The sequence below is a fragment of the Eretmochelys imbricata genome, chromosome 1 (genome assembly GCF_965152235.1).
Source record: "Eretmochelys imbricata isolate rEreImb1 chromosome 1, rEreImb1.hap1, whole genome shotgun sequence".
Taxonomy (NCBI): Eukaryota; Metazoa; Chordata; order Testudines; family Cheloniidae; genus Eretmochelys; species Eretmochelys imbricata.
In genome coordinates this window covers 273,156,909-273,175,282 of record NC_135572.1, presented here as the reverse complement: position 1 = coordinate 273,175,282, position 18,374 = coordinate 273,156,909, and the positions used below count along the sequence as shown (strand labels likewise).

The 18,374-nt window shown below is 42.9% G+C and overlaps 1 protein-coding gene across 1 annotated transcript in view; it reads left to right on the top strand.

Annotated features, from left to right (window-relative positions):
- Positions 1 to 18,374, top strand: part of ANO4 (anoctamin 4) — a 211,742-nt gene that overhangs the window by 24,499 nt on the left and 168,869 nt on the right. Inside the window, exon 2 of the mRNA XM_077807658.1 lies at positions 7,203 to 7,313. Within this exon, the coding sequence (XP_077663784.1) occupies positions 7,203 to 7,313 (111 nt within the window). The remainder of the gene's footprint in view (positions 1 to 7,202; positions 7,314 to 18,374) is intronic.

The following is an 18,374-nucleotide window of genomic DNA, read 5'->3' as shown; positions in this document are numbered from 1 at the left end:
CTTAAATCGACCTTGCTGGCTCGAATTTGGGGTACTGTGGACACAATTCGATGGTATTGGCCTCCGGGAGCTATCCCAGAGTGCTCCATTGTGACCGCTCTGGACAGCACTCTCAACTCAGATGCACTGGCCAGGTAGACAGGAAAAGAACCGCGAACTTTTAAATCTCATTTCCTGTTTGGCCAGCGTGGCAAGCTGCAGGTGACCATGCAGAGCTCATCAGCAGAGGTGACCATGATGGAGTCCCAGAATCGCAAAAGAGCTCCAGCATGGACCGAACGGGAGGTACGGGATCTGATCGCTGTTTGGGGAGAGGAATCCGTGCTATCAAAACTCCGTTCCAGTTTTCGAAATGCCAAAACCTTTGTCAAAATCTCCCAGGGCATGAAGGACAGAGGCCATAACAGGGACCCGAAGCAGTGCCACGTGAAACTGAAGGAGCTGAGGCAAGCCTACCAGAAAACCAGAGAGGCAAACGGCCGCTCCGGGTCAGAGCCCCAAACATGCCGCTTCTATGATGAGCTTCATGCCATTTTAGGGGGTTCAGCCACCACTACCCCAGCCGTGTTGTTTGACTCCTTCAGTGGAGATGGAGGCAACACAGAAGCAGGTTTTGGGGACGAAGAAGATGATGATGATGATGAGGTTGTAGATAGCTCACAGCAAGCAAGCAGAGAAACCGGTTTTCCCGACAGCCAGGAACTGTTTCTCACCCTGGACCTGGAGCCAGTACGCCCCGAACCCACCCAAGGCTGCCTCCTGGACCCAGCAGGCAGAGAAGGGACCTCTGGTGAGTGTACCTTTTAAAATACTATACATGGTTTAAAAGCAAGCATGTGAAAGGATTACTTTGCCCTGGCATTCGCGGTTCTCCTAGATGTATTCCTAAAGCCTTTGCAAAAGGTTTCTGGAGAGGGCAGACTTATTGCGTCCTTCATGGTAGGACACTTTACCACTCCAGGCCAGTAACACGTACTCGGGAATCATTGTAGAACAAAGCATTGCAGTGTATGTTTGCTGGCATTCAAACAGCATCCGTTCTTTATCTCTCTGTGTTATCCTCAGGAGAGTGAGATATAATTCATGGTCACCTGGTTGAAATAGAGTGCTTTTCTTCAGGGGACACTCAGAGGAGCCCATTCCTGCTGGGCTATTTGCCTGTGGCTAAACAGAAATGTTCCCCGCTGTTAGCCACAGGGAGGGGGGAAGGTTGAGGGGGTAGCCACGCGGTGGGGGGAGGCAAAATGTGACCTTGTAACGAAAGCACATGTGCTATGGATGTAATGTTAACAGCAAGGTTTACCCTGAAAGAGTGTAGCCACTGTTTTATAAAATGTGTCCTTTTAAATACCGCTGTCCCTTTTTTTTTCTCCACCAGCTGCATGTGTTTCAATGATCACAGGATCTTCTCCTTCCCAGAGGCTAGTGAAGCTTAGAAAGAAAAAAAAAAACGCACTCACGATGAAATGTTCTCCGAGCTCATGCTGTCCTCCCACACTGACAGAGCACAGACGAATGCGTGGAGGCAAATAATGTCAGAGTGCAGGAAAGCACAAAATGACCGGGAGGAGAGGTGGCGGGCTGAAGAGAGTAAGTGGTGGGCTGAAGAGAGGGCTGAAACTCAAATGTGGCGGCAGCGTGATGAGAGGAGGCAGGATTCAATGCTGAGGCTGCTGGAGGACCAAACCAGTATGCTCCAGTGTATGGCTGAGCTGCAGCAAAGGCAGCTGGAGCACAGACTGCCACTGCAGCCCCTCTGTAACCAACTGCCCTCCTCCCCAAGTTCCACAGCCTCCACACCCAGATGCCCAAGAATGCGGTGGGGGGGCCTCCGGCCAACCAGCCACTCCACCACAGAGGATTGCCCAAAAAAAGAAGGCTGTCATTCAATAAATTTTAAAGTTGTAAACTTTTAAAGTGCTGTGCTTAAAGTGCTGTGTGGCATTGTCCTTCCCTCCTCCACCACCCCTCCTGGGCTACCTTGGTAGTCATCCCCCTATTTGTGTGATGAATGAATAAAGAATGCATGAATGTGAAGCAACAATGACTTTATTGCCTCTGCAAGCGGTGATTGAAGGGAGGAGGGGCAGGTAGTTAGCTTACAGGGAAGTAGAGTGAACCAAGGGGCGGGGGGTTTCATCAAGGAGAAACAAACAGAACTTTCACACCGTAGCCTGGCCAGTCATGAAACTGGTTTTCAAAGCTTCTCTGATGCGTACCGCGCCCTCCTGTGCTCTTCTAACCGCCCTGGTGTCTGGCTGCGCGTAACCAGCAGCCAGGCCATTTGCGTCAACCTCCCACCCCGCCATAAACATCTCCCCCTTACTCTCACAGATATTGTGGAGCACACAGCAAGCAAGCAGTAGTAACAGTGGAAATATTGGTTTCGCTGAAGTCTAAGCGAGTCAGTAAACTGCGCCAGCGCGCCTTTAAACATCCAAATGCACATTCTACCACCATTCTGCACTTGCTCAGCCTGTAGTTGAACAGCTCCTGACTACTGTCCAGGCTGCCTGTGTACGGCTTCATGAGCCATGGCATTAAGGGGTAGGCTGGGTCCCCAAAGATACATATAGGCATTTCAACATCCGCAACAGTTATTTTCTCGTCTGGGAATAAAGTCCCTTCCTGCAGCTTTTGAAACAGACCAGAGTTCCTGAAGATGCGAGCGTCATGTACCTTTCCCGGCCATCCCACGTTAATGTTGGTGAAACGTCCCTTGTGATCCAACAGAGCTTGCAGCACTATTGAAAAGTACCCCTTGCGGTTTATGTACTCGGCGGCTTGGTGCTCCGGTGCCAAGATAGGGATATGGGTTCCGTCTATGGCCCCACCACAGTTAGGGAATCCCATTGCAGCAAAGCCATCCACTATGACCTGCACATTTCCCAGGGTCACTACCCTTGATATCAGCAGATCTTTGATTGCGTGGGCTACTTGCATCACAGCAGCCCCCACAGTGGATTTGCCCACTCCAAATTGATTCCCAACTGACCGGTAGCTGTCTGGCATTGCAAGCTTCCACAGGGCTATCGCCACTCGCTTCTCAACTGTGAGGGCTGCTCTCATCTTGGTATTCATGCGCCTCAGGGCAGGGGAAAGCAAGTCACAAAGTTCCATGAAAGTGCCCTTACGCATGCAAAAGTTTCACAGCCACTGGGAATCGTCCCAGACCTGCAACACTATGCGGTCCCACCAGTCTGTGCTTGTTTCCCGAGCCCAGAATCAGCGTTCCACAGCATGAACCTGCCCCATTAGCACCATGATGCATGCATTGGCAGGGCCCATGCTTTCAGAGAAATCTGTGTCCATGTCCTGATCACTCACGCAACCGCGCTGACGTTGCCTCCTCGCCCGGTATCGCTTTGCCAGGTTCCAGTGCTGCATATACTGCTGGATAATGCGTGTGGTGTTTAATCTGCTCCTAATTGCCAAAGTGAGCTGAGCGGCCTCCATGCTTGCCTTGGTATGGCGTCCGCACAGAAAAAAGGCGCGGAACGATTGTCTGCCGTTGCTCTGACGGAGGGAGGGGCGACTGACGACACGGCTTACAGGGTTGGCTTCAGGGAGCTAAAATCAACAAAGGGGATGTCTTTACATCAAGGAGTATTTCAGGCAGGACGTCACGGAGGGTTCCAATAAGAAATGGTGCACCTAAGTTATTGTTCTTATTGGAACAAGGAGGTTAGCCTGGCCTCTGATTGATACATGGCTAGATTTACCTCGCTGCACCTTCTCTGTGAGTGACTGCAGTGTGACCTAGAAGAATGAGTCCCCTAGACGGGGGAGGGGGGAAGCAAATGAATACAGAACAAATCTGGTCTATTTCTTCTTTTGATCCACTCCATCTATCTTTTACATCTTTGGCTGGCAGCAGATGGTGCAGAAGGACTGCATGGCATCCACATCTCATGGCTGTTCGGCAGAAGATGGTACAGTACGACTGCTAGCCATCCTCATCTCTTGCCTGCCCGGCAGAAGATGGTACAGTACGACTGCTAGCAATCCTCATCTCTTGCCTGCCTGGCAGAAGATGGTACAGTACGACTGCTAGCAATCCGTATCGCCTGCCTGCTCACCATAAGACGGTTCAATAGGACTGACTGCAGGACTAAAGAGAATGACCTGGTCAAGTCACTCTAAATTAAGTCCCTGCGCCCATGTCTTTCCAGGCGCTCCCAGTTGACGTGGCCAGGAGCATCTCGGACATGACGATGACGGCTACCAGTCGTACTGTGCCGTCTGCTGCCACAAGGCAAGGGTTTGCTGCTACTGTGTAGCAAAGCCGTACCGCGTCTGCCAGCACCCAGGAGACATAGGGTGACGGTTACCTGAGCAGGCTCCATGCTTGCCGTGGTATGGCGTCTGCATAGGTAACTCAGGAAAAAAGGCGCGAAACGATTGTCTGCCCTTGCTTTCACGGAGGGAGGGAGGGAACGGGGGCCTGACAATATGTGCCCAGAACCACCCGCGACAATGTTTTAACCCCATCAGGCATTGGGATCTCAACCCAGAATTCCAATGGGCAGCGGAGACTGCGGGAACTGTGGGATAGCTATCCACAGTGCAACGCTCCGGAAGTCGACTCTAGCCTCGGTGCTGTGGAAGCACTCCGCCGAGTTAATGCACTTAATGCACTTAGAGCATTTTCTGTGGGGACACACACACTCGAATATATAAAACCGATTTCTAAAAAAACGACTTCTATAAATTCGACCTTATTCCGTAGTGTAGACATACCCATAGTGGCCAGGATGGTATTTTCAGGAAGATCACCGAAGGATTGTAGTTTTCTTAGGAAGTCAGTGGTGTCTCGAAGATAGCTGGGATTGCTGGTAGCGTAGGGCCTTTTGAAACCTTTTGAAATGATAAACACCCATTTTTTCATGGTCTGTGTGTATAAAAACATCCTCACTGCATTTTCCACTTTTATGCACCAGATGAAGTGAGCTGTAGCTCACGAAAGCTTATGCTCAAATAAATTGGTTAGTCTCTAAGGTGCCACAAGTACTCCTGTTCAACAGAGTGCCTCTCTCTCCCCATGTTAGGCTGCCATAGTTGTGATCAGCAGAAGTACTCCAGCTAGAACTCTCTTGGTTTTGAAGGGATAAGAGGCTGCTGACTTTGTGTTCTCTGTAAGGGTCCCTGGGCCTTGGAACTTACTTCTTTCTGCCCTTGTTGGGTGTGCTGCAGAGCTCATCTATTTTCTTGATCTTTTGGGAGTGACAATTGAGATGTGAGGAGGGTAGGTGTCTGAGGAAGATGGAGTATTTTAGATTTGTCGGTTAATTCTAGCTAAGGGGTGAGGCTAGGCTACTGGTTTTGAGGATATTAACAAGGAATACATATTTAAAATTTGTCACATGTGAGGGTTTTTTACCTGTTACATCAACTGAAATAAATCAGGGACAAACAAACCACTTAAGTCAATCCTTATTTCTTTACTCCCCATCCCAGTTGTCTACAAATCTCAATCAGGGACTGCAATACCTTTCCCTGGCCTGTAGGTCATCCACTCTCCTTTCTGGGGCAGAGCTTAGTCCCTAGCCTTGTAGGCCACCTGCAGATTTCCCAAGGTTGCTATTATTTGAAATATCAGCAGTCTCACTTTAGAAACTCTTTGTTCTTGTCAATAAATGTTGTCTCCTGCTACCGCAATGACAGATTACCTTACAGACTCTACAAGGGAAACTGCCTCTGATGTCAGTAGTGGAGTCTTCTCTCTGGAACAAAGAAATAAACTGGGGCATATATGGAGGTAGTTTAAAAGTATAATCTTTTTCCTGTTGAATAAAAAGACCAAGTTAATTCACTTTGATTCTCATATTTCCAAAGAGTGAGGTAACAGAGTATGGCACTCTTTAAAATCGGGCTGGATAACTTGGTCAACAGGAATCATGTTTGTTGCTATGCAAACTAAAATAATGATGGGATAATCGAATCTCATGCTTCATGGGGAAAAAAAGACTGCTGCACAGGTCAGGAAGGAATTTCTCCACCATTTTCAGAACCAGTGCACAATTGACTTGATGCATGGCAAAGTACGAGGGGAAGGAAATCATCATAATCAGAAGCATGACTAATTAGCACTGATGGAAGCAGGGGATTGGGCTTAATGGTCTGATGCAGTATTACAACCTATGTATTCCTAAATCCGATAAGTGATATTTTGCTGATCATTGTAATCCCATGGGATATGTGTTGTGCTTACTCAAGGAGTCACTTGTACTTATCACAAGTGCTGTAACTCTTTGTTGCTCTCCTTTGAAAATATGTCATATGTCCAATAGCCATGTCTCAAGTCTTAACCTGAGCTAAAATAGTCTGCAGACCAAAGCCTATATGCACAGTGCATCATCAAACCTCCAGAATAATTTTGCCTTCCTCTTGGAACACAGCTGTGTTAGTGTACATGGGAGGGTCAGTTTTTCCAATTGTCAAATTTGTACATGCAAAAGAGCATTTTGGCTTGCAAAATGGATATGTTATGTCTGTTACATGTGTAACTAGATTTGAAAAATTGACTGCTTGCCTGTGCCAGTCTATAAAGTGTTGCAGAATTATGAAATGCACTATAATTCACACCATGGCAGCCACAAAACATCAAGGTGTGAATCGTGCAAACCTCTTCAAAATGCACGACAGTATTGCAGCACTTCAGGGGCTGGACTGCAACACCTTGACATGTAAGAGGTGTTGTGCTGTTATCTGAGTGATGTACTGTCCTTGCTCTTTCCTTGCTGATGTCTATCATAGGCTGTTTGCTGTCTTGAGACTTTATTTGGCTTGGTGGGGTTTTTTTTTTATTTGCTTGTTTTATTTTTGCTTATTTATTGTAGTGGCATGGAGATGTCCATATGCCTCTCCCCTTTGTTTTAACATAGTGGAGTTTGTCTTGTGGTTGTTGTAGTGAGAGGAACCCACTGTACAGGATGGTGAAGGAATTCAGCAGTGATGTCAGTGGGTAGTTGACATAAGAGGATTTTGTTGATGCTCTGTGTTGTCTTAACTCAGTGGAGGAACAACCAATAGATTCTGGATTATCTAACAATACCTGTCTGGTCTGTAGGAAAATTGACTTGGGTGGGGGGGAAAAAAATTAGCTAGCTTTAGTTATTGTGGCAGCTGCCTCTCCGCAAAGCCCCTTGCTGGATTTTCTGCTGCACTGTCACAAACTCCATCAATCTCTTCGATTTCTTCAGAAGGAACAGAGGACTTGCAAAGTAACCAGTTGGAAACGCAAATTTCGATAAAGCCAGATGTCCAGAAGAGAGATGTGGACTTTTCAGAAATTCGCAATGCAATACAAGAAAGTAAGTTACTACTTGGTTCTAAAATCGGTTATATTGTACAAGAGCTGACTGAAATGAATCAAAATAGTGTAATACTTGAAGGAATGGTTAAACTGGAGAACTGAATGATGTGAATAAATTGGAAACTTATGAGAGAGTTCAGTGGATAATTTAATTTCAACAGTAGTGAAAACTATTGTGGCCAAGAATCAAGACTCAGGGCCCAGTGTCCCTGTTGCTTTATTAACTCCCTTATCACCCTTATTCAATGTTTTATTTTAAACTAGTTGTCTTCTCTGATTTTCTGTTGAGAAAAACAGCTCCTTAAATCTTCAAATGCTACAAGATATACAAGTATGTATTAAAAAACCCGTGTTCCTCTTTAGTTTGGTCAGAAATGCTAGGTATCATGCATCTGATCTTCCGTTCAAGTGACTGCATCATGAATTCTTGGGGAGTCCTGAGTGCAGCATAATTGCAGCAAGACGGTTAGTTGTTTGATTAAAATCAATATCTTCTTGCTTACCCTTTCTATGCTATAGATTTGTACTGAACTCTACGTGCTTTCTAAACTGAAGGAGCATTTTCCATGAGGATCCTTGAATGTAGAATTTGCTTCCTATCCTCTTTGTCCATTGCAGCCCCAATATGTTGATTATCAAGACACACTGTAAACAGAATTTCTTTTTGTATGTGTGTTTGGGGAGGGGTGGGTAGAAGAATGCAGTGACTCGATGAAGGTGGTGGTTAATTTGCAGGATGACTTCTGTGGGAAGGATTAGAATGTGGGGGCCTGTCTGTCTTTTGATTGATTGTGTGTACAGTATCTTAATTTTTTGTACCAGTGCCTGGATTGAAGGCTCTCTTCAGTTATGAATATGAATAACTAAATAGCACAAAGCTGCAGTGTTTGTGTTGCAAACATTTCTGGGAAATGCTTAACCACTTTCTTCCACTGCTCCTGGTTTGTCAAATAAGTATTTTAAAAGTCACGACAGCTTTCTACTAATATTAGATTTTGCAAAACTTTTTTTTCTTAAAACAAATTGGATTTTGGGACTAGACATATTGATAGAGTCCCTTTCAAAGCATCATTTATTTTGAGGCTGCCTTTCCCCTGTTCCCTAGGTAATGTGTCACACAATAAGACTCTTTTATTAGGTTATGTGCTTATACTGGGCAATCCAAAGTGTCACTGAATAGTGTGTGCAGGTTGTCCAGAAAACCTATTAAAACATATTTAAAACTGCTGTAAAAGATCCCCACTTCCTAAAGAAAAGAGATGTTGGTTTGGTAGGGGGCTTTAATAACAAAATACTTGTAAATAATGACTGCACGTAACCTGCATTCAGTAGTTAGTCGTCACTAGCGTATGCCTAGTTCATCCGTTCCAATAGTTTAAAGAAGAATGGACATGAGCATAAGATCTAAGTGTGAACTTTATTATAAATAGGAATTTAAGTGCTCATGCAGAAAGGGATCAGATTGACAGCCCTGGAGATTGAGGTCCTTTATTTATCTATAGAGCAGATGCAACCACCATTGGCAATGAATGCTCCATGCACCTCACCACCTTGTCTTAATTCTCCTTTGGAGAGACCACATTTCATTTCAGAGCGAGAGTAGTTCATTCTCCAGGCCTACAATTCTTGGTGTGGCCACCTGCTTGCAGTGCAGTCCAATTTGCAAAGGTGGGCTACACATCTGAGGATTTTCTTGCTAACTGCAGTCAGGTGTGAATAGCAAATAATTAGGATATAGTCAGGGCCAAATTTACACCTTACGCACACCTAAGCACAGCATCTTCAGGGTTCATTTCCCTCCCCGCCCCCGCCTACAGCTGGCCTATGTGTTTTCCGTGAAAATGAAATGAAAAGAAAAATATTTTAAAAAATTAAATATTTATTCAATGCAATAACAAAAAACACATGCAATTAAAACAATCACGTAGGTAGCAGGTAGGTGCTACTTTACTTCACATGCACGTAGAATCATAGGATTTCATCTAGTCCAGTCCCCTGCACTCATGGCAGGACTAAGTATTATCATGTTTTTTCCTTGATTTCTGCTCAGTGAACATTCTAATGATATCCTCGCAATCCATACCTTTTAAAAGTTCTCCTACAATAGTTAGAAGAGTCCAGAGTTCTGACCCTCAGGAGCACCGGCTTCAGCCCTGTGGGGGGCGCTGGGGCTCAAGGCTTTAGCTATGAGGGGAGTGCTGGTTTCAGCCCCAGCACTTCCCCTGTAGCTAAAGCCCAGAGCCCCAGTGAGCCCCACCCCTGCTGAAACCTGGAGTGGAGTGGGGAGCCCCAAGCCCTGGTGCTCTCCCCTTCCTCCCCCAGGCAAAAGCCGGGAACAGAGCCTTGGGGCTGAAGCCCTGAGCCCTGGTGCTCCCGAGGGTCAGAAGCCCTGACCCCACCCCTGCCCTGACTCACCCCCTGTCCTGACTCACCCCCATCCCCCAGTGGCTGAAGTCCAAACGTCTTATTCTAAGTTACAGACATTTCAGAAGAAAGAATGAAGAGTACTTGTGGCACCTTAGAGACTAACAAATTTATCTGAGCATAAGCTTTTGTGGGCTAAAGCCTGCTTCATCATTGCATGCAGTAGAAAATACAGTAGGAAGATATGTCGGAAGTGCTTCCCCAGACACTCTACAAAAACATACAACAAGTTGGTGGGAATGTGATAAGAGAAATTTGGCAAAGTCAATAAACGTAGTTTATAAGGAAGGAAATAAACAATATTAAAAACTGGAGTAATGGGGCTTTACAAAATAGAATACTCTTTACTGTGCAAGAAAATAGTCTCAATGGTTTAAAATTTCTTAGGCCTACTTAGCTACAGTGGGTGGAAATCAGGCTTGGTTTAAATCAATTAATTTATCATTAATTTCAGCGTGGTCATGATTTCATCCCCCACACTCCCTTTGGCTTTGTGTCTGTTTATAAAGGTTTCTTAAGGCTTTGCTGCTGTTTATAAAAGTTACATCGTCCAATTAGAGAACGGAAACCATAACGTCTGAGAAACCTGTCCCATTGCACAGACCAAATACCAGAATCTGACTAGTGAAAACTCCTAAGCACTTCTGAATAGTTCACAGAAACATATGGGCCCAACGATATTTGTAAACAAAATATAGGAAATAATGGAGAAATTCATAACCTCATGACTGGATTGTGGGTGATTCATAAACATAAACAAGGGCCAAAAAAATCAGAAGGAGAAATTATTTGCAACTAGTAATTTTGCCAGTCCTGATACAGACACACCACGATAGTCAGGAAAAGTGCTTCTGATGTATCTGTGTTAAAGTGAGCATCAGCGTAGGTAATACAACAATTGCAGCTCTTTTGGCTTGGAAAGCTATTTGGGGAACTCTGCGTAAAGGCCCTGCAGGCTGTTTGTGGCTTATGTATCAAAGGACTAAGATCCATGGGTTATGCTTTTAAAAATTAGCTCAAAAATCTATTTGTATCAAGTAGAACTGGTTTCAAAATAAGTATTTTCAGGAAAAAAAAGTGTGAAATGAAATTTTTTGGAGGGAGGATTTTGAAAGTGTTTGACTTTTTTTTTTTCTAAAAAATCCAAAACAGATCAATTTTCTGTTTTTGATTAAAAATGGAAATTTTCAAAAGGAATGAAAATTATCTACAAAAACATTATCTACAAGGCCACTTTTGTTAGTGTCAAGATTGATAATACAGGTTAAAAGAGAATGAAAATCATGAAACACCATTCATTACCATGGTTCTCTTTAGTCCTGCAATATCTCATACAGGAAGATATCTGACTCTTAATTATTTCTGATTCTTAATATTTACTATTTGGTGTTTGTTGACGGGATCCCCAAGCATCACACCAGTGGGTACAGCTGTTCTTACAATAGATAAGATACAATAGGTAAGAACGGCCATATTGGGTCAGAGCAATCCTCCATCTAGCCAAGTATCCTGTCTTCCGACAATGGCCAATGCCAGGTGTATCAGAGGGAATGAGCAGAACAGGTAATCATCAAGTGATCCACCCCCTGTTGCCCATTCCCAGCTTCTGGCAAACAGAGGCTAGAGACGCCATCCCTGCCCATCCTGGCTAATAACCATTGATGGACCTATCCTCCATGAACTTATCTATTTTTTTTGAACACTGCTATAGTCTTGTCCTCCACAACATTCTCTGACAAAGAGTTCCACAGGTTGATTGTGCATTGTGTGAAGAAATACTTCCTGTTGTTTGTTTTAAACCGACTGCCTATTAATTTAACATCATGATTTTATAGATATCTATTATATACCCCGTTAGTCATCTCTTTTCCAAGCTGAGAAGTCCCAGTTTTATTAATCTCTCCTCATATGGAAGCTGTTCCATACCCCTAATCATTTTGGTTGCCCTTTTCTGTACCTTTTCCAATTCCAGTATAAGATCACACGGGAAATCCTGACCATCCTCCTCCTCTGCCTGTGGATTCCTCTAGCCAGCACCTCAGAATCAGTGCCATAGCCTCTCTGACATAACTGAATCTGCTTCTCTCATATAATAATGGGCAGAAGCAGTGCATTACTTTAGGTCTCATCCATGCTTGGCTAACAGAAGCCTGGAAATGATGCTGGTGCCAGTGAGTTCTGGGATCCAGCATAAAGGATGATAGTTGTTTAACCCACTGCTCTCACAATTCCCTCAGACAATTTCTTTCTTCCCCTTTTTCTAGCTACTTCTGCTCAGGTCACTGGATCAGTCTTTTCCAGGCTTGCTGGGTCAATATTTGGTCCATATCCACTCTATCCTCCTGTATGTGTCCATTTACCAGGCCACCCGCTTGTTCTACACCTATGAATTCTAATCTCAAATGCCTCTTAAACAGGATTCCCATCATCCACCCTTTGTACATGCCCATATAATCTCAGACTCCTCTCTTGCACCTTCTCGCTGAAACTGCAGACCTTGGTCTTACTCCTGATGGCATCATCCCACATGAGGTCCAGCAATGTCAATCCTCTGACTGCCCTCAGACATCTTATTTCTATGGTTTCAAGATTTCTCAAGTGCCTCTCTTTGGTCACCCAGGACTCTGATCCATACAGAAGAGCTGGTCTTATCATAGTTTTGTATAGGTTTCCCTCAAGTAGTCTGGGCCTGTGTTTATCATAAATCAGTCCACTTATCTTGCACTAGACTTCCCCTGAATTCAGCAGCTTTGTTTGTAGTTCTCTGTTGACTTTTCCTTTTGCCACTAACCAACTCCCACAAATCTCTGGTTCTGCACAAGTCACCCATATGACTTCAGTGTTTTCTTTATTCATTTTGGGGCCAACAGAAGTATGAATAGTAATGAACTAAGTTCTGATCCTTGGTGGAGACCAACCTTCACCTCAAAACACTTTGTTCCACCAAAGGACAGCTCCACTTTTGTCATGGAACCATCATACAAATCCTTAACCATCGGGACAAGGTCCTCCAGTACCCCATAGAATCGTAACAGCGGTATCTGCCCTCACCTAATTACTTTGCCAGATTCTTTCTCCAATCAAGGAAAGCCCAGCCATGCCTGACATTTTCCTCCACCTTCTTTTCAACCAGCTGTCTGGGAATAAACATACCATCAATAACCCCTTTTCCATTTCTAAAACCAAACTGCTCCTTTCCTAAAATGGCATTCACTATTTGACAAATGTGACGGTCTATGATTCTCTCTAACAGTTTCTTACAGCGGGACAGCAGCTTAATTCCTGAGGGCTTCAAACATTCATAGCCTCATAGACTTTAAGGACAGAAGGGACCATTGCGATAGTCTAGCCTGACCTCCTGCACATCACAGGCCACAGAACCTCACCCACCCCCTCTTGTAATAGACCCATAACCTCCGGCTGCATTACTGAAGACCTCAGATCATGCTTTTAAAGAACTCAAATGTGAAATTGTGGAACTATTAACTATGATTTGTAACCTGTCCTTCAAATCAGCTATTGTACCCAGTGACTGGAAGATAGCTAATCTAACACCAATATTTAAGAAGAGCTCTAGAGGTGATCCTGACAATTACAGACTGGTAAGTCTAACGTCAGTACCGGGCATATTAGTTGAAACAATAGTAAAGAATAAAATTGTCAGACACATAGAAGAACATAAATTGTTGTGCAAAAGTCAACATGGTTTCTGTAAAGGGAGATTGTGTCTTACTCATCTATTAGAGTTCTTTGAGGGGGTCAACAAACATGTGAACAAGGGGGATCCAGGGGACATAGTGTACTTAGATTTCCAGAAAGCCTTTGACAAGGTCCCTCTCCAAAGGCTCTTATGTAAATTAAGCTGTCATGGGAAAAGAGGGAAGATTCTTTCATGGATTGAGAACTGATTAAAAGACAGGGAACAAAGGGTAGGAATAAACGGTAAATTTTCAGAATGGAGAGGGATAACTAGTGGTGTTCCCCAAGGGTCAGTCCTAGGACCAATCCTGTTCAACTTATTCATAAATAATCTGGAGAAAAGGGTAAACAGTGAGGTGGCAAAGTTTGCAGATGATACTAAACTGCTCAAGATAGTTAAGACCAAAGCAGACTGTAGAACTTCAAAAAGATCTCACAAAACTAAGTGATTGGGCAACAAAATGGCAAATGAAATTTAATGTGGATAAATGTAAAGTAACACACATTAGATAAGCTATTACCAGCAGGACAGTGGGGTGGGAGGAGGTATTGTTTCATATTCTCTGTGTATATATAAAGTCTGCTGCAGTTTCCACAGTATGCATCTGATGAAGTGAGCTGTAGCTCACGAAAGCTCATGCTCAAATAAATTGGTTAGTCTCTAAGGTGCCACAAGTACTCCATTTCTTTTTGCGAATACAGACTAACACGGCTGTTACTCTGAAACCACACATTGAAAAAATAACCCCAACTATACATACAATATGATGGGGGCTAATTTAGCTACAACTAATCAGGAGAAAGATCTTGGAGTCATCGTGGATAGTTCTCTGAAGACGTCCACGCAGTGTGCAGCGGCAGTCAAAAAAGCAAACAAGATGTTAGGAATCGTTAAAAAAGGGATGGAGAATAAGACAGAGAATGTCTTATTGCCCTTATATAAATCCATGGTACTCCCACATCTTGAATACTGTGTACAGATGTGGTCCCCTCATCTCAAAAACGATATACTGGCCTTAGAAAAAGTTCAGAAAAGGGCAACTAAAATGATTAGGGGTTTGGAACGGGTCTCATATGAGAGAGATTAAAGAGGCTAGGACTTTTCAGCTTGAAAAGAACAGACTGGGGGGGATATGATAGAGGTATATAAAATCGTGAGTGGTGTGGAGAAAGTGAATAAGGAAAAGTTATTTACTTGTCCCCATAATATAAGAACTAGGGGCCACCAAATGAAATTAATGGGTATCAGGTTTAAAATAAATAAAAGGAAGTTCTTCTTCACTCAGCGCACAGTCAACCTGTGGAACTCCTTACCTGAGGAGGTTGTGAAGGCTAGGACTATAACAGAGTTTAAAAGAGAACTGGATAAATTCATGGGGGTTAAGTCCATTAATGGTTATTAGCCAGGATGGGTAAGGAATGGTGTCCCTAGCCTCTGTTTGTCAGAGCGTGGAGATGGATGGCAGGAGAGAGATCACTAGATCATTACTTGTTAAGTTCACTCCCTCTGGGGCACCTGGCATTGGCCACTGTCGTTAGACAGGATACTAGGCTGGATGGACCTTTGATCTGACCCAGTATGGCCATTCTTTTATTCTTATGATATATATATATATACAGAGAACATGAAAAAATGGGGGTTGCCCTACCAACTCTTAACGAGACCAACCGATTAAGGTTGGCTATTATCAGCAGGAGGAAAAAAACTTTTGTAGTGATAATCAGGATGGCCCATTTCAAACAGTTGACAAGAAGGTGTGAGTAACACTAGGGGGAAAATTAGCATGGGGAAATAGAACTTAATTGATTGGTCTCGTTAAGAGTTGGTATGGCAACGCCCATTTTTTCATGTTCTCTGTATGTATATATATCTTCCAACTGTATTTTCCACTGCATACATCTGATGAAGTGGGCTTTAGCCCACGAAAGCTTATGCTCAAATAAATTTGTTAGTCTCTAAGGAGCCACAAGTACTCCTCGTTCTTTCTGCTGGTACAGACTAACACGGCTACCACTCTGAAACCAGACATTTCAGAGTTATGGGTGACCTCCATTCCTGAGGTGTCCATAACTCTGAGGTTCTCCTGTATCATTTGGAATGTTTATAATTTTTAAAATAAGCACACTAACCACTAACTGCGTATGTATTAACTTTTTAACTTTTAACCCACTTTTAGGTTCCCGTACAACACCGGCGCCCCTAGGCCTGTGCCTAGTGTGCCTAATTGGAAATCCAGCCCTGGATATAGCACAGTTAAACATTCTTGCTAGGTTGGTTGGCCTGATTGGTCTTTGTTTGCTACTTTTATTTTACGTAGGCTGTGCAACAGAAGTAGCATTAGAATGGCTGTCACTGCTTTTAGCAACCACATTTTTGTTTGTTAACATAAGTTTACTGGGCATTTTCTTTCATTCTGTCTAACTTTTGTTAGCTGGGACATCACTGTTGGCTAGATTGCCGTGTATGATTGTTGAACAGGATTTTTCAATTTTTATTTCATTTTTTAATAGAAAGACTTTAGTGTAAAGCTGCTCTGTCTTTATTTTCCATTCTGCTGATCTTGTGCTGCTAGTCTCCTTTAGAGTGCAAAGTAAGAAAAAGTGTACAAATGTTTCCTATCAGAATTCTCCACTTATGAACTCCAGCTCAAAATATATTCTCAATATTTTTAATAGGAAAGATTTCAGCTTATTCTGCCTTAAGACTAATTATTTCCCATATGCTCTTGTCCGTGGTTATACTCAGAATCTCTCTGAAATTGCCCTTTGCCAGTCAGACACAATCCAGAGATAACTACCTATAATGAACCTGGAAATGCTAAAACCACACCTTACAAAATTGGTCAGTTATGTTGTCTGGAGTGGCTCATGACCCATAAGTGCCAGCCTCAGGGCAGACTATTAAGAAGAAGGGCACAAACCCCACATTGGTTGTGTGTTCTATAATTAGATTTCACCAACCCAGTATCAAGTGTGAACTCAAGCACTATAATAGTCTTAATATGGAGTCACAGACAGTCCCCTTGGGCTCTCCAGTCTATTTTGCAACCCAGGCAAGCCTATCTTTGTGATAGATGGTCCCTTAAAACAAAAATGACAATAGTATTCAGGTTACTCACAGTCCCAAAGGACCAGTCACTTACCCCAGGTCAATTGTACTTTAGATCGCTCACCAAAGACAATGTTTGTAGCGAATCTCTATAAAAAACAATCTAAAGATTTAATAACTAGGAAAAAGAAGCAAGAGATTATTTACAAGGTTAAAGCAGGTAAACATACATACACACAAATGAGTTAGTCTTTGGTTCCAAAAAATAATAGAAACTGCTGTAATGTACAAGCTCTATATGTCTTTTAGGCTAACCCAAGCTAAACGGCTTGGGAATCCCTTGCTTATGCTTAGAAATATTGCCCTCTCCAAATTCCAAGCAACACAGTGGTAAGAATTTCTTCTTGGCAGGGATTTTGATTCCATTCCCCCAGAGTTCAAGCCATGATGGGATGAGAGTTTGTGCACCTACCCTCTTCATGGGTGTGGCTGAAGCAATCAACAAAGTTTTGTCCACTGATGTTCCACAGTGGCTTGTCTAGTGTCTATAGGCCTTCTTTTGTTTGACAAGAGATGACTCCTTTTGTGATAAACTGGTATTTCACACTTGGTAATACTTCTCTCCTGACAGTGCGGGTTTCTAAGTTTCATAACAAACACATCTATAGGTACAGAGCAAAACATGTAAATATTACCTTATTACATGGTATACAGGTATTATAAGTGAGATTAATGTATTCAGCAGCTCACAAGCATTTCATAAAGTCCAAACACTAAACAAATCTCTCTAAATCTAATAACTATTTTAACAATACTAACATGTAGGTGAGCCAGTTGGTTTCCAGCCATGCATTTGTGGTGTAGGGATCTTGTCATGAGCTGGCACCTGATCTGCCAGCATCACAGGGGCCATACCGTATCCGAACTACACAAAACATTTAAACCAGCCAGAACCATCTGCAATTCACAAGAAGCATGCCAAATTACCCAGAACCACCTTTATTCTGTCAAAATTAATCTGCCTAGAATCTCAAGATCTTCTTAAAGCTGGAGTACTAAACAGAGGTGTTCTAAAGTATTTACTATAATATATTATTCTTTTAATCTTCTTTCAAAAAATTTCTCCATTCCCCATACTGTACTATTGAAGATGTGCAATGGAGAATGGAGAACTTTAAAAAAAAAAAGATTAAAAGTAGTAAAGGCTTCAAGTGTAGTTTCCTAGTTATTAAATTGAAAGGGGGAACTTGCTGTCCACAGGAAAGCAATCAGTTTATAAAAATATCTTGGACAATTGTATACCTCTGATTTGAGACCTCTAAGCTATTGACCCTGATGATTTGCTTCAAAATATTTACCTTTCTTTTATCACTGCTGCAAAGGGAAAAGTCTAGGAAAACCTGTTGCTGTTCAGAGTATTTCATATATGATGAAAATATGGAGGTTGGGGAAGCACCTTGTGGTATGGATTTCCAAGGATTTTTTTAAATCATTTTGATTTACTAATTTTTCCTCTCTAAGTTGGAAGTATTTTCTAACATCCAGGTAGATTTCTAAGAGAGACTTGTTTAATTTCTGATTATTTAATTGAAAATGAATCATGGAAAAATGGGTCCAGATTGTGGACATTGTAGACTGATCTCCTTACAGAAAGCAGATTGTAAAATTGTATCCAACACACTTGCTCAGAGTTTGAATCTTTCCATATCACAACAGGATCCTTGGCCATGACTAGGGCTCCTAGGTGCTTTAGTAATTCATATAAATAATAATTAATAATAATTGCCAGTGATGAATAACACATGAAAATACGAGGCATCAGCCAGAGTAAAACATCATCTGCTCACAATAACAAGCAATGGCTCCCATAAAGGAAAGGAGAAAGCA